Source organism: Dendrobium catenatum, unplaced genomic scaffold (assembly GCF_001605985.2).
Source record: "Dendrobium catenatum unplaced genomic scaffold, ASM160598v2 fragScaff_scaffold_574, whole genome shotgun sequence".
Lineage (NCBI taxonomy): Eukaryota > Viridiplantae > Streptophyta > Magnoliopsida > Asparagales > Orchidaceae > Dendrobium > Dendrobium catenatum.
The window spans coordinates 426955-450133 of NW_021319036.1; the positions used below are offsets into that span (position 1 = coordinate 426955).

The following is a 23179-nucleotide window of genomic DNA, read 5'->3' on the forward strand; positions in this document are numbered from 1 at the left end:
GTTGTTTTGGAGGAGGTTACATGGTTGTTTTGGAGGAGGTTACATGGTTGTTAAGGAGGTTACATGGTTGTTGAGGAGGTTACATGATTATTGAGGAGGTTACATGGTTGTTGAGGATGTTATATGGTTGTTTTGGAGGGGTAATTTAGGGAGGTGGGATGAATTTGGGATGGTATTAAGGGGGCAATTAGGGTTCAATTTTTTCTTCATGCTGATTGAAACTTTTCTATTGTTTTCTTTTTGCTTTTTCTAGAGTTTGTATTGGGAGACATTGTCCTTCTCGAATTGGACAAACGTATCTTATTTTCTCTTGAATTTTAATACAATTATTTTTCTGTTATTCATCCCATTTCTCTTGTGATTGTTTTTCTTTGGATTTGATGGATAAATTCTCTTCATTTGAGGGGAATTAGAGCAAAACCGAAATTGAGAAATCCTAGGGCGTATCAATTTGGTATCAGAGCACTCGATCCAAGATGGCATGGCATCGAAGAAGGTAGAAGTTTTGGAGGGAGAGATGGGCCAATTGAAGGAGGAAGTGGGTAAGAAATTTTTGTCGTTGGAGGGAAAATTCTTAACCCTAACAGGAGAGATTTTGGGGAATGGAAAAGATGATCCGTAAATTAGTATAAGTCCAAGTGGTTCAATCAAATCCTACGGAAAAAGGGAAATCGCCGGTGTCGAATCCTAACCCTAATTTTCCAATTAGGGAAGGAGTGATCCAGATTGAAGATGGCGTGCAAGGGCAATGGTCAAAAGAAGGGGGAGAAGGATCTGGAGTGGGCGGCCCTTGGGGGATGACCGGCGGCCAAGGGGGCCGGCCATACATGGGCTCGGTGTGCCACCACGGCACACGTGAAGGATGGCCGAATTAGGTAGGGGGATTTCCGGGAAGGAATCGTGCCACGAAATTGAAGATTCCTATTTTTGAAGGAGAAGATGCTTATGGGTGGATCTACAGGGTGGAGCGCTATTTTGCAGTAAATGGCTTTACAGAAGAGGAGAAATTGATGGCGGTTCCGATATGTTTGGAGGGGAAGTCATTGGCCTGGTTCCAATGGCTTGAAGGAAGACAACATGTTAGGAGTTGGGAGGAGTTCAAAGACCTCCTACTTCATAGATTTCGGGTGTCCAGCGAGGGTGCACACTATGAGCAGTTTGTGGCTCTAGTACAGGAGAGCATAGTGGCTGAGTATCGGGAGCGCTTTGAGCTACTCTCAAGCCGATTGAGAGGGATTCCAAATGACCTTTTGGAGGGGAATTTCATGAAGGGGTTGAAGCCCCATATCAGAGCAGCCATAAGAGTAGTTGATCCAAATGGTTTAGTGAAGATCATGGAGACTGCACAACTTATAGAGGACAAGCTGAAGGTGGAGCCATTGAGGAGATCAGGGGTGTCTTACCCCACTTACCGACCACCACTCATGATTGGAGGCCCAAAGGCGACTACCATCCTTCATCCTAAGGAGGTAGCCAAGGAGAAAACCACTACGACAGTGAACTACGGGGGGTTCAAATGATTGACTGATTCATAGTTGAAGGAAAAAGGGGCCAAGGGCCTTTGCTACCGATGTGATGAGAAGTTTACATCTGGGCATAGGTGTAAGGAGAAGACACTACAAGTGATCGTTGTGGGGGATTCAGAGGAGGAGGAAGAGGACACAAGAGCAGCTGAGGAGGATAGAGAGGAGGAAGAGCACCCTCATTTGGCTATGGTGGAGGTCTCACTCAACTCCATAGCCGGACTGACATCGCATTCCACCATGAAGCTAGAAGGGGAGATTGCAGGGTACAAGGTAATGGTTATGATTGATAGTGGGGCCACCCACAACTTCATAGCTTGCAGATTGGTGGAAAGAGTGGGGCTACCGGTGACCCAAGGGAGAGGTGTAGGAGTCATTTTGGGCACGGGGAAAAAGGAGCGCTGTAGCGGGCAATGTAAGGGAGTAACCCTCACGATGCAAGGAGAGGAGACAGTGGAAGACTTTCTACTGTTGGACTTGGGAAGCAATGACGTGATATTGGGGATGCAGTGGCTCCAGTCCTTGGGTGAGATGAAAGTGAATTGGAAAAAGTTATACATGGAGTATAGGAAGGGGAGCAGGAAAGTGACACTACAGGGAGACCCCAGCTTATGCAGAGCCAGAGTGGCCTTGAAGTCCATCTTCAAGACTTTGAGAGATGAGGGAGAGGGCTATTTGATAGAGCTACAACAAGTGGTCATGGAAGCAGAAAGAGAGCCAGAAGTCATACCTGAGGTGATCCAGGACCTTCTACAGCATCACTCCACCGTGTTTCAGATGCCCAAGGGATTACCACCTATCAGATCCAAGGAACATGCTATTGTGTTGAAGACAGGGGTAGCACCCATCTGCGTGCGACCCTACAGATATACTCATGCTCAGAAGGAGGAGATTGAGAGACTAGTATCAGAGATGTTGGAGGCTCAGGTGATCCAGCCCAGTGTGAGCCCATTTTCCAGCCCTGTACTCTTAGTGAAGAAGAAAGACGGTAGTTGGCGATTCTGTGTAGACTACCGGGCCCTCAACAAGGAGACTGTGTTGGACAAGTTTCCTATTCCTGTGGTAGATGAGCTTTTGGATGAACTTGGGGGAGCCACCATCTTCTCCAAGGTGGACTTGAAATCTGGTTATCACCAGATTAGGATGAGGACTGAAGACATTCAGAAGACAGGAGAACTCTCTTTTGTTATACAAAGGGAGGTTGGTACTACACCGTGACTCAGCATTCATCCCCATTCTTCTACGGGAGTACCACAATAGCAGTATTGATGGACATTCAGGAGTGGAGAAGACCTATCGGCGGGTGAAAGCCAATTTTTTTTGGAAATGGCTTAAGAGGTCACGTCGAAGACATGGTGAGCAAATGTGATATTTGTCAGCGGAACAAGTATCAAGCTTGTGCCCCTAGTGGTTTGCTACAACCCTTGGTGCTGCCAAATAAGATTTGGGAGGAAGTCACCATGGATTTCATTGAAGGATTACCCAAGTCTGATGGGTATACGGTCATCATAGTGGTAGTTGACCGGTTGAGCAAGTATAGCCATTTCATTCCACTACGACACCCGTTCTCAGCTCCTACTGTAGCCTCTACTTTCATCAGAGAGGTGGTTCGATTGCATGGGGTCCGCACTTCTATTGTCTCAGATCGGGACAAAGTATTCTTGAGCTCTTTTTGGAATGAGATCTTCAAGATGCAGGGTACATTCTTGAAGCGCAGTACAGCATACCACCCACAGACAGACGGACAATCCGAAGTGGTGAACCGGAGTGTGGAGACTTACTTGAGATTCTTTGTTGGGGAGAGGCCTAAGCAGTGGGTCAAATGGCTACTATGGGCAGAATATTGGTACAACACTTGCTATCATACTGCATCTCAATTCACACCTTTCAGGATTCTTTATGGGAGGGATCCACCACCATCGGTGAATTATCAGAAGGGAACGACCCCTGTATATCTAGTGGATCAATACTTGGAGGAGAGGGATAAGATGTTAGGAGAGTTGAGACAACACCTATTGAGAGCCCAGCAGATCATGAAGACCAAGGCGGATGCTCATCGTAAGGATGTGACATTTGAGGTGGGAGAGATGGTATACTTGAAGCTACGGCCTTACCGACAGAAGACTTTAGCTAGCAGAAGGAGTGAGAAGCTATCTCCACGATACTATGGGCCTTTCGAGATCGAAGGGAAGGTTGGGATGGTGGCCTACCGTCTCAAGTTACCTCCTAATTCCTCCATCCACCTTGTATTTCATGCATCACTATTGAAGAAGAGCATAGGAGATCCTACTGTGGCCAATCCTACTATACCCCAGGGACTCACAGAAGATATGCAATTCTTACTAGAGCCACTACAAGTGAAGGAAGTGAGGAAGAATGATCAAGGCAAGAGGGAGGTGCTCATCGAGTGGAAGGACTTACCGACACATGAGGCTACTTGGGAGATATACGAAGCCATGCGAGATCAATTCCTAGACTTTAACCTTGAGGACAAGGTTGATCTTATAGAGGGTGGTATTGATGAACCGGTCCATCCCTTTGAACCTGTGCGGGTCTACAGAAGGAGAAGGGGAGACGGGCGAACCCGTTGGGAGCAAGGAGAAGCCACGGTGTGCCCCATAGGCCCACCTATGTGATCATGGGCATCATGGGGGGGGGGAGGTACATGGTTGTTTTGGAGGAGGTTACATGGTTGTTAAGGATGTTACATGGTTGTTGAGGAGGTTACATGATTGTTGAGGAGTTTACATGGTTGTTGAGGAGGTTATATGGTTGTTTTGGAGGGGTAATTTATGGAGTTGTGATGAATTTGAGATGGTATTAAGGGGGCAATTAGGGTTCAGTTTTTTCTTCATGCTGATTGAAACTTTTCTATTGTTTTCTTTTTGCTTTTTTTAGAGTTTGTATTGGGAGACATTGTCCTTCTCGAATTGGACAAACGTATCTTATTTTCTCTTGAATTTTAATACAATTGTTTTTCTGTTCTTCATCCCATTTCTCTTGTGATTGCTTTTCTTTGGATTTGGTGATAAATTCTCTTCATTTGAGGGGAATTAGAGCAAAACCGAAATTGAGAAACCCTAGGGCATATCAGAAGTAAAATTAAAAAAATGAAAAGAGACACAAAATTAGTTCAAACATGAAAAGATGCGCAATGTACGCCAAAATTGAAAGATGCATAAAAGTGTATCAAAAATTAAAAGATGTGTAAAATGCGTTAAAATTTGATAAAGATGCACAAAATGAGCCCACAATAAGTTAAATTATCTTTCTTGTATTTTTAAATCTTAGAAAACTCATGTGTTTAAATGATATTTTCGATACTTGGGTTTGAAAATCATGATTCATGACTCACCATTTTTGCATTGATATTTTATTAGATATATTTCATGTAAGAAGATTGAAAAAGACAATTTTTCTTTTCTAATTCTTTTTTTGAATTAGATTTTTGTTGAAAAGGGATTTTAACCTGTAAGGAGCCTAAGCTAGGGTTGAAAAAAATTCAAATTTTCAACCTTTCTAGAACTTAGTGTGATCAATCCATTTCTTACTAAGTTTTGAATAAAATTAAGATGTAATTTTCTCATTTTAAAAAAAAATTACTAAAATTAATTGATTCTTCTTAAACATCACCACCATCTCCACCTGATCAGAGTCTATATGATCTTTAGTTTCTTATGTGTGTTTAATTTAATTTTTTGTGTGTTTCCGTTCTTTTTTATAATGTCAAAGGGGAAGAATGTGTTTGACTGGTTGTATTTGTGTTTAAATTATATATATTCATCTTGTATTTGTACTAGTTTATTTATTGTTTAGGTTCTAATTTTTTTTTAATGTAAAAAAAACCTTTTTGTTTTCCCTTGTTTTTTTTAAAATAATTATCTTAGTGAGGGAGAGATTGGGATAAAATATTTATAATTTTGTAAATTAAACCAATAATGTCTTTTATAAAAAATGATAAGAGTGTTGGAACTCGAGCTCACGAGTTTATATTTTTGATGATAACAAATATTATGGCTCATATCCTATTCTCAACTTTTATTTGTAATGTATTTTTGTTTGTGTGTGTACTAACATTTCAGAAATATCATGCACCATTTAACGAAGATTCAAAGCTCAAGATTGGGTAAAATAGGTTATATTGTAATTTTTTTTGTAATATTCACTGATATATTTTTGATTTCTTGAGTTAAGTCCTTTAAGGGTGTATGCTAGTTTGGTGACAATGCACACACACACTCATGGGCAGTGAGATTGAGTTAAAACTGGAAGTTCAATTTTTGAACTAATCGTATTGTACTATTTATATCGTACTGTACGATCAGCTCATCTAACTAATCGTATTGGACGATTTAAATTGTCCAGAATGATCATTTATGACATGAAAAATAGTCGTCATTCATAATTTAGGCAAGATTATGTATTTTATATTTTATTGTAATCGTCCAGTACGATGTACATTGTCAGTACATTGTACTGAACGATTACAACAAAATATGAAATTTAAAATTTTGCCTAATTTTTATATTCTGATCGTACTGGACGATCTATTCAAATACTTGAACTGATCAAACAGGGCAATGCTGATCATACTGGCTGAAAGAGCTATTTTGAACTAATTGTACAGGACGATCTCAAGATTATACTGTACGATCTTTTGACGACAAAATTAAATTTTTAGGGTTTTTGAAGTCCTCTATTTAAGCTTTCTCCAAAGACATTGTAAGTGTCTTTGGCATGCATTGAGTATTAGTTCTTTTGGAGAAACTTGAATAAAGAGCCTTGAAAGAGAGAGAGGAAAGGGTGGAGTTTGAGAGGGAGAAGATCATTGTGTGTTTCAAGGGAGTGTGGAGGAGATTTCACACGGTTGCTCCGACAAGCTTGCATCTTAGTACTATCAAATTCCAGGTTTTTCTTGAGGGAAGTTTTGGGAAGAAGAATATCTCTTTGGTGTCAAAGGACCCGACTACTCCGCCGCACCAGGGAAGGTGGAAGTGATTCTATAAGGGCTTTTCTGCCTAGCTGTGTGGGTTAAAAGTGAGTCACTAAAAGTTTAGTACAATACTTGGAACAGGAGGTTCTGGGGAGTAGACATGGGTCAGGTTAGAGCGAACCACTATAAATTTGGTGTGTCATTTCTTTTTTTATTTCCGTACTTTATTTTCCGCATTTTTTTTGTGATAACTACGTGGGTGAAATATATGATTTATCTTTTTGTTGTGAATATAAGTTGCTTCCGCATCAAGTTATAAAAAGATTTTTTTTTTGTTAAAGAAGTTTCAAATAACAAATTTATCCCCCCTCCCTTGGTTAGCCTCTCGGGACTAGAAATATATTTTGATGGAAAGAGAATGATATTTTGAATATATATATATATATATATATATATGCGCACATACACATGCATACTTATGAGTGATTAAATTAAAAAAAAGTTGCAATAGTTAACGAAGTAAATATTTTCTGAATTAATAAATAAATAATTCTCTCATAATGTTTCAAACCATTGTTTATTTATTATAATTATTAAGCTATGTGTGATAAATTGCAATTCATGTGACATAATAGTTTCTATTAATTTTTTTTTAAATTAGTATTGTAAATATTAAAAATATGTGAAATTAGTGCCTGTAGTCTAAGCTCATCTTAAATTTCCTAATGAATTTAATGTTTCTGAATTTTTGTTTTTGTTTGGATTTTTATTATTCCAAAATAGTTAGCATAAAAAATAGTAAAAGTGAGAATACTAATTCAAATTTAAAATTTTAGGCCCTAACCATCTTATTATAGCCAAATTAATAGAATAAAAATGCACTCCAGTAATAACATTCAACTAATTTATTTACTAAGTCGTCTAAAATTATGTTATGGACACAATTTTTTTCATTATCATTTAAAAGTGTTAATAATATAATCGAGCACTTACAAGGTTGGCTAAATCTATTGAATGATATTAATTATAATTTTAAACCTAGGATTAATTAATTACTTGTTTGAAACCATATTCTTTTGGGATTAAAAACTTCTGTCATTTAAGAAGTATAATTAATTAATTGCACACGCAGAAAGAAATTAAATACCATTTTATTGTTGTTATTCTTAAAACATTTGCCTGTATAAAAACCCTATAAAATTTTATGATGCTGCCAAAATACAGTTTAACTAGCCTGACCTATTAACTTAACATCCTTGACATCTTTTTCTAGTGTTGAATTTGATTGCTGTAGAGCTAAAATTTGCTAAATTTAGCATGCTTCTTTTAGAAAAAATTGGAAAGAAAGTAATGCGAAGGTATCTCAAGCATTTATAAAACTGGTATTTATTGTCCATTGTATAAGTTCATTATTTTAGCTTGAAATATAATAAGGAGAGAAAAAAAAGGAAAAAAAAATCTCTTAAATTATTGTTATTTATGTGTGTAAATAAATCCTTTTATCAAGCAAAGCATTGTTTCCTGTAAGAATAAGTGAGGAAGATGACATATGTAGAAAATAACAAAGTGATTCTATTTACTTGAAGCTATTTGGTAGGATGTGAAGTACCAAACACTTTTATTTTTGAAGTTGGAAGTAAAGTTCAAACTCTAATGCTCCTTAAAATGACATGTTAAGGTTACCCCCATTTTTTGGTGTGCTCTTTGCATAATATTTAAGTTACAAAATTGACAACTCTTATGCTGAATTTGAGCCAATATCTGAATAAATTATTTCACGTGCCAAAAAAAAAAAATCTCACAAAAATACTCTAGAATTTCTGGGGAAAAAATACTGATGTTTTATCAACAAAAAGTCTTAATTATGGCCATCAATAATAGAACATAATTAAAATGGCTAAACCAGAGGATTTGATAACACATTTAGTGGCCTTAAAAATCTATAAATTACAAATACTTTTAATTATCCCTTTACTTCGACATTCTTGGCTTCTTTGGTCAACATCAAAGATGATTGACCTTTCTTATAACTATGTCGGTGGCTTTCCATATGCTTTTTCAGTCTTATCTTCTATGATGAACTTGCCCAGCTTCTCTGGCGGCTTGAGTGACAATTCTTGATTTCTCTAAGAACTTCTGCAATAGAATGCCTTTTTCTTTAGCAGCATTGTTGATTATATTTTTCACTAAGTCCATCAGCATTACTTGATTTAATGGCTTCTCCAAAGGTCGTAACTTTCTCATCTACAAAAAATGGTGTCTCTACGAAGCTGGGAAAGTGATGAGAGATGTAAAAACGATATATAGGCAAGTTTAGATGAATATGATATATCCAATGAATGGAGAATCATATAAGAAGTATAATAAATGAATCAAGGATTGCATAAGTAATTCAGGGTTAAAAGGTTACATGCTAAGATTTTTTTTTTGGTAATAATTGGTTTAGTTGGCTTTGATTTTAAATGTTTTTCAATAGTTTGATAGTTTTGAAGTAAGAATCATTTAAGTATATTTCATAAAAGATAATGATTCATGAAAAAAGGATTGAAAAATAATAAATGCACCTATGACAACTTCAACAAAATGGTCTAATTGTTCAAGGAATTTGTTATTTGGTCACAAAGAAATAAGTGATTAAAATAATTTGTGGAGTGATAAGCTAACTTAATACCTAAAAATTGAGGGTTATGATTTCTTTGAATAAATTGAGTCCAAGGAGCGTGAAGCCAATACAAACTAAGAGCACATTCTTAAATTGGGTCCTCTCCCCCGGTCCCCCTTTCTATTTTTCATCTGAACAACACTCACCCTACTTATCTTCCCTACCAAATTGAGAGCCCAAAGGAGTTGAGGATTTGGAAGCTAAGGAGAAGGACTATTTCAGCCAAGCTTGGAGAAAAGGGAAGTGTTAAGACCAGGAAAAGTCATCACCATGAAGGAGGTTTGGTATCATTTTCCAATGTATTTAGTGAAGTTTCATTCTTTAGTGTTTGCTTGGTTCTTAAGCACTCATACTCTCAATTATCTCACTTGGCCATGTATCACGCACTATCAAACCCACCTTGGCCAAAACCCTAATTGCTTGGAAAGCTTTTGAGACCTTCATCTTACCTTCAAGTGAGTTGCATTTGAGTAATTCAATTGTCTAACCATATTGCCTTAGGTAGATAGGTTTGTGTATGCCCTTGTCTCAAGCCATCTTAACGTTTTACGTTAACTTGACCTTACACAATAACCCAAGGTCATCTCTTATTTGGCGCCATTCATCTGAAAGGTTTTGGATACCAACCTTAGTGGATCCGGATGATTTCAGCATTTAGTTGCTCTACACTTGGGTATTCAACATTTATTGTGGACTTAATAATTACTGTGCCATATTTGTATCCTTTTCAATCCTTTTGAAAAGGCAAAACTCCGCTTAATGCTATAATGTTGCGTTGGATGTGGACCTCGTTTGCTGGAGTTTTGTGAGATGGATTAGGGTTACCTTGATGAACTTTATATTATATTTTGATTATAAGTGATCCAATGAGCTTTGTGGTTGCTTGGTAAATATATACATGCACTAAGTGCATTTGGCTTATTATTTTAAAGAATTATTCAGATAATATTAAAATTGCTTATTTGATATAATTATAACTAGTTTTCAATATAAAGTTTACATTAGATTATTTTTACTGCAAAATCTACTCATCTATATCTAAGTTGAGAGCCATATAATGAGCAAAGCAATAAGCATTTTTGCTACTTCTATTTCCTAGGCATTCATGATTTAGTCAAGTTATTAAGCTACTTTTTAATATGTAGTTTGTAAGGCTAAGATTAGCTGATTATAGGATTTTCTTTTTTACTTATTAAATTATATACATTATAATAAATAAAAATTTGAAATAAAATTCTAATTCCTTAAAAAAGATGATTTTGATAATAATATCAAAATTGATTTATTTATGATAGGCAAGAGAATCCTCTTCAATCAGCTTTTTAAGATATTGCTTAAGGCTCATTTGGTTACTTGCACATATATACAAGCTTGAAAGTAATATCATCACATCTTTTATAGGTTTTGAAAGCCTTTGCATTCTATAAAATTAATATTAATATTAGTTCCATTCAATAACATGAAAATTAATAAGTTCACTATTTTGCAAAATATGTTCTCATCGTTGTAGTCATCATCATTATTAGTTAGAGTCATAGTAAGAATCATCATCAAATCATCTACCTTTTTTGATGGTAGTTCCTAGTGTCACCATAATCATTTTCCTTATCAGTGATTTCATCATTAGCTTCTCTTTTCTAGGGTCAAAGCCAATTGCATCCTCTTAATCTTTAGCATAGGCCATAAGCCAAACAAGGTATTCTATTTGCATTTCCTCCTCACCATAATGATTCTCATTGCTGCCATCATGGTTATTATTACCACTATCATCGTCTTTGTTATCATTATGGCATTAAAGTACTTTACCTCCTTCCCCCTCTCTTCATTTTCTTCCTCATCATCCGCTGAGTACACTTGTGCACTATTGATCCTTAGTTGCACTAACACGTCATCAACATCTTCCATTTATTCTTCATCTTCACCCTCCAATGCCCTATCCACAATTGCTATCCTCATCCTTTATTTTTTACTCCAAATCGTCCTTTAGACCCACATTATCTTCCTCATTCATCATCTTTTCCTCTTCTAACCACTTCAGTCTACTCCACTCCATCTTAAAAAGTCGAGAGGAAGGCGCTAGGGATATTGTGGAGAATAATTTTGAAGGATATTTTGTAGTAGTTAGGATTTGGATTAATATGGTTTTGCTTTGAATAAGTAAATTAACTAAGAAATTAAATGATATATTAAATTTCTATTTTGAAATTGAGAGTTTGATTCATATTTTTAAGAATAAAATTGATGCATAAAATAGTGCGAATTGTAGAGGAATTAAGTCAATGTGTCATACTTTAAAACTGTGGAAGAGAGTTATGGAGCATAGGTTACAACGTTGTACTAATGTTTCTCAAAATCAATTTGCATTCATGCCGGGTACGTCTACTATGGAGCTATACATTTATTGAAAGGTTTGATTGAGAAGTATAGAGAGAATAAGGAGGATCTACATATGATATTTATTGATTTAGAGAAAGCATATGATAAAGTTCCAAAGGAAGTGCTATGGAGAGTTCTACATAAGAAAGGGGTTAATAATGTTTATATTCAAGTCATTAAGGATATGTATGCAGGAGCTGTTACTTGTGTTCGAACACAAGGTGGTTTGATCAAGTATTTTTCTATTTCAGTTGGATTAAATCAAAAGATCAGCCTGCAGCCCATATCTTTTTGCTGTAGTAATGGATGTTCTCACTATACATTTGCAAGAGGTTTTACCTTGGTACACTTTTTGCTAATGATATTTATTGATAAGACTAGAGAGGGAGTTGAAATTAAACTTGAATTATTGAGGACAATCTTAGAGTCTAAAGATTTTAATTTGAGTATATTTAAAATCAAATATATGTAGTTTAGTTTTAGTAGTAATAGATTTTGTGGGGGGATTTTGACTTTTGGCAATTAAGTCATTAATAATAATACACGTTTTAGATATCTTGGTCTATTGTTCAGTGTGATGGTGAAATAGATGGATATATTATTAGTAGAATTCAAGTTAGATGGTTGAAGCGGAGGATTGCATTGGGCTTGTTGTGATAGAAAAGTCCCCATAAAACTTAAGGAAAAATTCTGTAAGATCGTGGTGGGACTTTGAAATGCTTTATGGTGCAGAATGTTGGCCATTAAAAGAGAAGCATAATATTAAGCTAAGTGTTGCAGAGATGAGGATGCTCGGGTGGATGAGTGGCTTTACTCTTAGTGTCAGGATACAAAATGAGCATATACGTGAAAAGGTTGTAGTAGCTCCAGTGGAAGATAAGATTAGAGAGAGTCGCCTTAGATGGTTTGGTCACTTAAAACGACGGCCTTTCGATGACCTGTTTAGGAGAGTAGATGTATTATATTTAACTTGTGTTAAGAAAGGTAGAGGTAGAGCTAAAAAGACTTAGTTAGAAAATATTAGAAATGACCTTATTTATTAGATTTAAACGGGAATTTGGCTCTTAATATGACACAATAGAGAAAAAAGATTCATGTAGCCAACCCTACGTAGTGGGATAAAGGTTTGATGTTGTTGTTGAAATTGAGACAGGCTAAGATTCCCTACATGAAATAAAGTATCAGAATTTTGATTGAATGAAATTGCAAGCGTCTTTTAAATGGCAGTATGGATATATAGATATATTTTATGGTAAACTTTTCTATTTGATCCCTTTGAATTCCGTATTAGTAGTGCTGATCAGATCTATTCAGTGAAAATAATCAATTTGATGCAGTTCTTTAATACGAGTAGGTGCCTTATTGAATTTGAATTGGATTTCATATTAATTGCCCTCGTTGTTTTGATGCTACCAAATACTATTTTTATACCAATACTTATTGAATTTGAACTGCTCAATCGATTCTTCTTGGCTTGGTTACTTTACCTTTGTCACATTATGACCAAATTAGTTTGTACTCTCAGTTGCACGTTTCTTGGCTGGAACTATAGAAAGTAGAATCACTGGAATTTCTGGGCTTCTCTTGCTTCGTAGAAAAACTTATATTCTTACTCATGTATTTTCTTTATACATGAATAATAAATTTTTTTATCCTCTCGCAATGTGGGCATTGGTTTTAAAGTGGATACACTTGAATCTAATCGTGTTTGTGATTATTGTCTTGAATTTGCTATAAAACCCCAAGTGATCATTTATTGGACTGCCAGCTGAAGATGAACTACCAAGCATATTTCCTTGATGAGAGAAGGAGATCTCTTAAATGCATCTATTCTTTTGATTTCTTACTGCTTGTATGTTGTGTTCGCTCTTGCAGCCCGCATGAACAGATCTAGGCTAACTGTATTTGTTTATGCCTCTTCCCTTCAGTACAAAGTCCTTTCAGTCTGGAACTTAATTCTGGAGCCCTTTTTATTTCACAAACTGTTTTATGATTGCCTTGGTTTTTGTTGGGTATATCCTTCTTTTTGTCTCATAAACTTATTATATTCAATTTAGTGTCCATAAAAGGATATTTTTGTATTTCAATGTTATAAACATTTTATTAATGTTTCTGATACGCCGGGGGGTTCACAGCCAGGCAGGAGGAGCTATTATTCATCTTTATAAGGAGCTATTATTCATTATATAAAGAATCAAGGGGGCTGTTTAGAAAGATTTTTATTGTGGAAGATTTTATATTTTAAGAAGGTTTTAATTGTGGAGGGTTTTAATACTTTAGGAAGGGTTTAATTGTGTGTTAGGGTTATTTAAGGAGTTTTGTCTTGGGTTTTCATGTTGTGTATGCTTAGTTTATTTTCCTCTTGTTGGCGTGAGTTTCCTAGCGGTTGTTAGGATTTGTGGGAGAGCCGATCTACCTCTTGAATAGTAGCTTAATTGTATTTTTTGTTATTAGTTGGAGTAATAAAAAACCAGCCCCTATATTTGTGTTTGTGCATTTCTTTTTTATTATTTTGTTGCTTTTGCTTCCAAGATGCATCAAATTGGTATTAGAGCGAGGTTTTGGTGAGATGACAACTAAGAAGGTATATCTGTTGAAAGGCAAAGTGGAACAAATCAAATACCTAATGGAGGAGAAGTTCTAAACCATAAAAGGAATATTTTTAGCTGTGGAGAATTGGATGGAGAGCCAATTGGAGGCTTAGAGGACATGATGAGGAAGCTCACGCAGTTGCAATTTAAAACTCCACCGGTAGTTCCGATTGTTAACCATAACCAGATTTGATCGGGATTCCCTTGATCGAATCGAAGGGAAATGAGATTGTGCGGGTGGAGTTCGACAAAGAGAATGATGTAGAACGGGAGGAGGTGGGAGAGATTTAAAAAAATTCGAATTTCAAACAAGAAGAATAAAGGAGGGAAGAGGTAATTAATATTCCCTAATCTTAGGCCATAAATCAGGGAATAAATAATTAGAGAGGGGAGAGAAGGTGGGCCGGCCAATGGAGGGAAGAGAAAATGTGTCCACATACAATGTATGTGGACCCATGCATTAATGGGAGATTTGGGAGTTAAATTTGAAATAATTTCAGATTTAATATGATTGAAGGATGCTTCCTAAAATAGATGTAGACCCATGCATTAATGGGAGATTTGGGAGTTAAATTTGAAATAATTTCAAATTTAATATGATTGAAGGATGCTTCCTAAAATAGATGTACTAATTAAGAAAGCATTTGAAATTTGGATATGAGATTAAATAATCAATCAATTTCAAAATTGATTAATTAACTAAATAAAGAAACTTTTAAAAATTAATGTAATTAATGAGGGTGGATTTGAAATTCAAATTATATTAATTCGAATTTGAAATCTTTCTGAATTAATGACATCCTAAATAAGGAAAGAGGAGTTTTAAAAGGAAGTGATATTAGGCAAAGAGATTGCTGGCGGGTGGATTTGGGTGATGGTGGGGATGAAGCCGACGGATTGGAGAGACTGACGGCTAGGGAGGTTGGCGGGGGGTGTTGGAGGTGGAGCTAAGGCTGTGGGGAGGGAGAAGGGGAGGTAGGTTTTGTGGAAGTGGAAGGGTTTATGGGAGAATCGACCGGTGGAAAGTGGGGGATTTTGGCCGGCGGTCAAGGGAGGAGAAGAAGAGGATTTAGGGAAAGAAAGATATATCAACGAGCCCGGACACATCCTGCAGCTGACGTGTACTGCGTTGTCCTTCACCAAGGGACTTCAGGCCACGAGCCCGGATACGTCCTGCGGCTGGTGGTAGCTATGAATTCCTCCCATAGGAATCTCACCCCAGGTTCTTTCCAAAGAACACAAGTGCAAACACAAAATTTTATTAATCATCCAACATTATATTACACAAGTAAGGGCCTCTATATATAGGCCTAAGAAACTAAAACAAGACACATGCTCCTAGGGCTTACATAGGACGACCCTCTTAAGTAAGGGTAAAAATGGAAAATTCATAATAAAAATAAAAATTACAAGTAACAAATTAATATTAAGGTAGAATGATCTCGGCCGTCGATCGTCGTCTCCTCCTTTGAAAATCTTCAAGATTGGATGTTCATATCAGAGGTTTTCTATCATATAGAGCCAACTCCTAAGGCTTCGATAAGGGGCGGATCAGGGTTTCTGGATGGGGAGAAAACAAGGAGGGAATTTTGTGGTGGAGAGGGTGGGGTGGCCTGTAAAACCCCTATAGATTTCATTTTTTGGGTGCAGGTTCGTCTGTACGAACTGACCTTAGTACAGATGAACTGTTGAAAATTTCTTCATTTAGTCTGTACGAACCGTCAGTACGAACTGAAAAAATTTAAGGTTCGTCTATACGAACTGAACAAAAATTTTTGACAGAGCCTATCGTCCAGGGATGAAATTAATTATCATACGTACAGTCTGTGTATAGAGGAGATCGTCCCGGGACAAACGTAAATATCGTATGTGCAAACCAAAATATCTTTTTCTCTATATATGGACCGTTTAACATGTTTTGAGGAGAGAGAAAAGATGGAGAGAGAAAGAGAAGGAAGGAGGGAAAAGCTTGATTTCAGAGGCCGCGGAGCGATTTTCGTCCGTCGACGCAGTTGGAAGAATAATTTTTCTCGCAGTAAGGAATCCGAATCCTATTTCTAGTTTCGAAGATTTTGTGTTTTGATATTTTTTTGCTCAGTTTTGCATTTCCGTTATCGAAAAACGTGCATATCTTTGTATTGACGAAACTTTTACCGCGTAACTTTCTGTATGTTATAGAGAATGTGATTACAGGTATTTTGAATATTCATTTGTAATTTTTCACTGGGTATTCCGAATTTTGTGGGTTTTTTATCGAATAGAAAATTATCTAGATGTTGAAAAATAGTGTTTCAGTACAATAAAAGCCTTAAAATGTTGTTTTACATGATCACTGATAATTTGGTAATTTTCTGAAACTGTGCATTTTACAACGACTTCTGTCTACTATACGATATTTTAAGGGTTTTCTAAATTGAGCTAAATCATGTTTTACGGTTGCAATGCATTGATGAGTTGATGATGAATATGACTATATGAATGAAATTACTTTTATATTACTATAATATGGTTGTATGTGTAAAGACAAGTAAAGACTGGTTGAACCATTGGTTAGAGACTGATCGACCTGTACATGATTTTGTGTTATCCTCTACTAATCACATGATTACTGATAGGAGTTATAAGGAGATGATTACTGTGCCGACGGGCAAAGAGTGACGACTCTTTTTACTGAGCCAACGGATACTGATACTGACACTGATACAAGACTGAAAAACACCTTAATAGCCAGCGCTTGTACTTGTTGAATATGACTACTGTACTGAATTACATGTTTACCAGTATTGTTACTGCTACTATACAAATTTATTGATATTGAACAGATTTATTGTACGGATTTATCGTTACTGTACAGATTTACTGTTACTACACGATTTCACTATTATAACATTATCGTTCATGTCACTGAATTATTATGGATATTGATATTGATACTGATATAGATACTGATACTACTGATTCACTGTACTGACATTATGCATGTGATATACTGAGCAAGTGACATGTGATTCATTGAACACATGATATAGATTACTGGATTGCATGTGATTCGCTGAGCACGTGATATTGAATAACTGGAATTGTAAGTGTACGTTTTGATACGATTTTACTGCATTGGTTTGATTTCAACAGTCACAAACGATAGTATTGATTTGATGTTTTATGTCGACTGATATTATTGAATTGATGGTCTCTCTTTATACGACTAGTATTATTGACACGATGATTTGTTGACTGATTTGATTGATATTACTGATACGAGAATTTATTTAATGATTTGACTGATGTTATAGATACGACGACTACTGTAGAGATTTGATGCACGTACTGGTTCATTGAGCTTTATGGATTTTTCTACTGTTCACTGATTCTATCACCAATGATTGTACATTCAACTGTTTATGTATTGACCACTGTTACTGTACTGATTACTGTTTATGCATTGATTTCTGTTTCTTCATCGACTCAATGATCATGTGTAAGTGACTGCCATGATTTAATTGATTGACATGCATATTGATTCCGTACCGTGCTTTGATTTTAGTTGTAGGTATTTGGTGACCTGCTGGGCTTTTTAAGCTCATTATATGTGGTTAATAATTTCAGATCAGGGCAAGGGAGCAGGAGTGTGAGGTTGATAAGGAATGTTCAGGTTTTTGTTTCTTTTTGTTATAGTTATTCTTTTTTACTCAAGACTGGATATATGTGATTAATGTGTAAATCTTGAGTATTGTAAATGAACTTTTGGGAATGAATAGAAATGTTTACATGATGTTTTAAATTATAGATTTTGTTAAACTGTTTATCAGTGATTGATGACTATAGATAACTCTGGTAGTTGATGGTTTAAAGGATTGACTGAATAATTCTTCCAAGTTAGATCTTGGGGCGTGACATGGCCGACCACTATGGGAGGCATTTCTGGCAAGGGGAGGGGGTGACCAGAGATGGAGGGGGTCAAGCTGAGCCATGGGATCGGATCATACAAGGAGTGTGGAAGAAAGGTGGGATACACACCCTTGATACACAAGGAAAACATGGAGGGATTACGACAATCGCTACATTGTAGAAGGAAGAAGTTATTGGGGCGGTGACGATCCTAGGGTTAGAAAGTTGAAGATGCTAATGATTGAGAAGAAGAAGAGTGAGAGTTCAATCAGTGATGCACAAGCACCTTTCGAGGATAAACTGATCGACAATGAGAAAGATGTGAATGAGGAGGGAAAATACATAAACTTGCAAAGCCAAGCTGATAGTGTTTATCGAATCCTTAGTCTTGTGCAAAGTGATTCTACTGAGACCTCCATATGCCGAGAACCTGTGTTTTCAAAATCCAAAAACGAAGATGGAAAGACATTAAAACCAAGTCAATGTTTGAGAATGAAAGAAAAGTAGTGGAAGCACCTTTGGTTTCTATTGGTATGGGTATTTCTGAAGACGGGAATGTTGAGGCTGAATCACAGGATGCAGCTAATACATAGTTCTCAAAGGACAAAGTTGACATCGAATTGTTTAAGCCGGAAAATTCAAAGGTTGAAATTCAGGTGGAATTGCATCTTCCAAGCCTAGAGAATCGATTTGTGGCATTAGAAGGCAACGAAGAGATTATAGACGAGAAGGATCTAGCAGATCATGATATGGAAGAATTGCATTGTCCATTTCAACAAGGAAAACTAGAGGATGAACATAATATCAGTTTCTTTAGTAGTCAATTGATTATTTTGAGTAATCAAATCAAAATATTGAAAAACAAATCCAAGTTACAAAACAGGAGCTTGAGGAGGAGCTTATAAAGTAGTAAATATTGGGATTGTTAGTTTCATCCTGATTCAATTGTTGGTTGAATTGATTGAAAACAATCTATTTCTCTCCAAAGATTGCGGAAAGTACATAGAGAAATTGAAGCATGCATAAAATTTCTTTTTTGAACTTAAACAGGAATGGGCCACTCAAGAGAGGAAGTTAATTACACCGTCGGATTATAATGTGAAACTTTTGGAAGGAATTCATGTGATGATGAAAACATATGACATTAAAATTTGTTAACTAAAAAGATGCTTTAAGAAGCAATAAAAAAAGCCGCCCCAAATGAAGCCTAAGAAGGTTTGTGACTCAAGAGAGGAAGTTAATTACACCGTCGGATTATAATGTGAAACTTTTGGAAGGAATTCATGTGATGATGATAACATATGACATTCAGGCTTCGTTTGGGATGACTTTTTTACTGCTTAAAGCATCTTTCAAGTACAAAAATTAAAATTTGTTAACTAAAAAGATGCTTTAAGAAGCAATAAAAAAAGCCGCCCCAAATGAAGCCTAAGAAGGTTTGTGAGTCATTTTCAAATGATTGTTATGATAATATTTTGCAGATTATTTCATATAAAATTGCAATGCTGCAGGCTATTGATCTAGTTACCAATGGTGGCATCCATCATTTTCAACTTGAGAAACCATCTTTTTTCACACTTTTAGAGCAGCTTGCATTTTATTAGTTGAGCTTAGAGCTCAAAAATAAAGTGCTTGAGCAAGAATCTATTTGAAGAATCAAGAAAATTTTAACCTTCAAAAGAAAAAAAATCATGGTGTAATGGAGGTAAGTAAGCATTTGTAGAAGGATTAATGCAAGCAAACAGCGGGAGGAAATGCTAAATGTAGGATTGGAGAGAATGTGCGGAAGATTATCGGATTTACAGGAAGCTTGTCTTATGTCTCAGAATGAAATCTCGTAGTTGCTCAAGGAAAATGAATTGTTGTCAAAGAAATTTTATGATTCAAGTGAGCAAAATGAAGCATGAGAAGAAGAAAATGATGATATTCTTGAAGAAACTATTGCTGAGGAGCTCCTCTCATTAATTTCCAAGAGTTGCATTATTGAAATTTTTTTTGATATGTAATGGTTACTTAGTGATGTGAACTATCTTTATAGGTTCACAAATATCCAAGTATCAATTGGGACAACTGATATTGTGTAAATGAAGTTTCCAGTTGAAGAAATTCTTGCGGAAATGTTCAAGAAGATGTAAAAGAAAAAGTTGAAGCACTTGGAAAATAAAATAAGGGGCTGAAGGCAGAATTAAATGCCTATGCTACCCTTTTTGCTTCTTTGGAAAATGTGATTGCGTCTCTGGAAGAACACATCATTTCATAGATAAATCTTCACATTCTGAACAGTAACAGAAAAAAACCTAAAAATTTCAGACTTTTATGAGGCAAGCATCACAACCCAAGAAGTCTAAGAGCATTCGCCCTAATCTTGGAGCTAAAAAAGTTGTGTGCAAAGGTTAAGGTGCTTTAGCAAGCAGTAGGCGATAATGGACTGCTAGAACAAGGAGTTGTTTCTGGTATCAATGTGGATGATGAAGCAAGAAAAATCAAAGCATGGAAGTCAAATAGAAGCACAAGATTGGATCTGATAAAAAGTGAAGGCTTTAGCAAAGGTGTTAAACTATTGCAAGATGGTATATAATACACGACGGGGACACACAGCCAAGCCCGAGGAGCTATTATTCATTATGTAAGGAATCAAGGGGAGTTGTTTAGAAAGATTATAATTGTGGGAGAGCTGATCTACCTCTCGAATAGTAGATCAATTGTATCTTTCATTATTAGTTGAAACAATATTAAAATACCAGCCCCTAAATTTGTGTTCCTGCATTTCTTCTTCTCTATTTTACTGTTTTTGCTTCCAAAACACATCAGTTTCATATCTGATATGGAATTGCTGTTAAAAACCTCAAAGTCTGATCAATCATATCGAAGAATTGGTTTCTTTTAAATTAGATCTTTCATCATGGTTATCTAAATGGATATCTTCTAGTTGCTTCAGAACATTAAAACGGCTCGAGTTTAAATAAGAAATAAGACAAAGCTTGATATACCTTATGCTCTTTATTCACAGGAAGCGGTTGTTCAACATGATTAACAACCTGCCCACCATATTTGAAGTTGTCACAGGATCCGTCAAGAAACAATCAAAAGAAAAAACTCCCAATGGCAACAACAAGAGCAGCAAACCAAACTCAAAGGTAATTTACACACTCATCAAATCTAGAATACTACTGATCTATTTTTTTTTAATTTATTTAAAAATCTTCTGAGCACAGCCCTCACAGCCCTCCCAACCCTCCCAGACTAAGACGTCGAAGTTGGCTCTTCCAAAAGACGACGACGACGATGAGAGCGAAGAAGAAGAAGACGAGGAGGACGAGCATGGGAATACCTTATGCGGCGCTTGCGGCGACAACTACGCAAATGATGAGTTCTGGATATGCTGCGACATTTGCGAAAAATGGTTCCATGGCAAATGTGTTAGGATCACTCCAGCCAGGGCCGAGCACATCAAGCAATACAAGTGCCCTGCTTGTAGCAACAAGAGGGCCAGGGCATGAAAGATTAGTAATTTTATTATGTTTAGTTTAGTTTTGTTGTTTTAGTTCTCTGATGTCTGAACCTTTTGCAATTGCAGTCTAGACTTCTGATTATTACTGTGTTTGGGCATGTTAATGATTATTGGTCTCTGCAGTGCTAAAGCTGAACCTTTGTGTTAGTCTTTGATTTAATTCTGGATTGATCAGGTTTTTTTAGTTAGAATTGTATGTTAGATCAAATTTATCTTCTTTTTTTTTTAATTATTGTTGAATTTTATGATTGATTTACTTGATTTTTACTGTCCGACGATGCTTTGAGTTTGTTTGATTATATTTAGACATACAGTCCGAATGGTCTCCTGATTTTTTATGAATGTTCAAAATGATCTTCAATTATTTAGAAGAAATCTCATTTTAGTTTATTGATTTTATTTTTAAGTAGGGATTTGAATGATTCTCCGGTGGAAAAGGTTGGAGTATAGCTCCAGTGGAAGTTAATATTAGAGTGTCGTCTTAGATGGTTTGGTCATATAAAACGCCTTTCGATGACACGGTTAGGAAAGTAGATGTATCAGATTTGAGTAATGTTAAGAAAGATAGAGGTAGATTTAAAAAGACTTGGTTAGAAAATATTAGAAATGATCTTTCTTTTTTAGATTTACATGAGAATTTGACTCTTAATCGTAGACAGTAGAAAAAGGATTCATGTAGCCGATCCCACATAGTGAAATAAAAGCTTGTTGTTGTTGTTGTAGGGACTTGAATGATTCTAGAGAATGATTAATTTGATCGTTATTTAAGAAGTTAAGGGATTAGGTTGGTATTTTAATATAGTTGGAGGTTATTTTGATTGTTAATAAAGAGTTAAGGATACCAAAATGATTGGTATATTTTATATTTATTTGACATCTGTTCTTAATTTTGTGGGTACTGTTTGTGAACTTTGAATTGATGAATCGTTTTTCAAGTTTTTAGATTTTCTTGGAAGGGCAAATTATTGCATCCGATCACCAGATGCGGAGATAGGTCCGAATATTAATAAAATATTATTTTAAATTAAGCGCATCAAAAGCGCAGGTAAAGCACAGTCAAAAGCGCATGTAAAGTACAGTCAAAGCGCAAGTTAAAAGCGCAGGTGATGTGGCAAATTTTTATTGGATGTTTGAACCTATTTTCTGCGTTCGGTGACCGGATGCAATAATTTGCCTCTTGGAAGAGCTCTGTTGACAGTTACAGAATGGAAAGTTTCTTCTTTAAGAGGTATTCGAATTAGTTCTTGTTGGCAGTTGACTTTGCATGTTTTTATTATAATGGCTTTGTTTGTGATAGTTTATTATTATTATTATTATTATTATTATTATTATTATTATTATTATGGGTTAGCTTTCGAATTATTTTTTAGTATAAAGTTTTTTGAAATCAGTAAAATTAATGGTGTGGTCAAAAGTTGTAATAAATGAAGTTTAAAAAATGTTTGTACTAAAAAGTTGTTTTAAAAATCAATAATTAAGTTGTCACAAATGAAGCTTATTTTTGTTTCCTTGTTATAACTAGTATTGAATTAGGCTTGGTTTGGGACGACTCTCTTAGTGCTTCTTAAAATAGCTTTCTAGTACAAAAATTGGAAAGCTGGTTTAAAAAGCAGTAGGAAAGTCATCCCAAACGAAGCCGTAGTTAGAAGATTTAGGCTTCATTTGAGATGATTTTTTTGTTGCTTATTAAAAAGT

General features: G+C 35.8%; 1 protein-coding gene across 2 annotated transcripts in view; it reads left to right on the plus strand.

Moving 5' to 3' along the window:
* Window positions 1-21700, plus strand: part of LOC114578319 (PHD finger protein ALFIN-LIKE 8-like) — a 29538-nt gene extending 7838 nt beyond the window's left edge. Inside the window, exons 5-6 of one of the 2 annotated variants that reach the window (XR_003700704.1) lie at window positions 20984-21110; window positions 21189-21330. Coding sequence is in view for 1 of the 2 variants with exons in the window: in XM_020824458.2 (XP_020680117.1) it covers window positions 20984-21110; window positions 21189-21473 (412 nt within the window). In the remaining variant the exon portion in view is untranslated. Of the gene's footprint in view, window positions 1-20983; window positions 21111-21188 lie in introns of both variants that reach the window. The other variant, XM_020824458.2, reaches the window with a different exon arrangement.
* Window positions 21701-23179: the final 1479 nt, after the last annotated feature.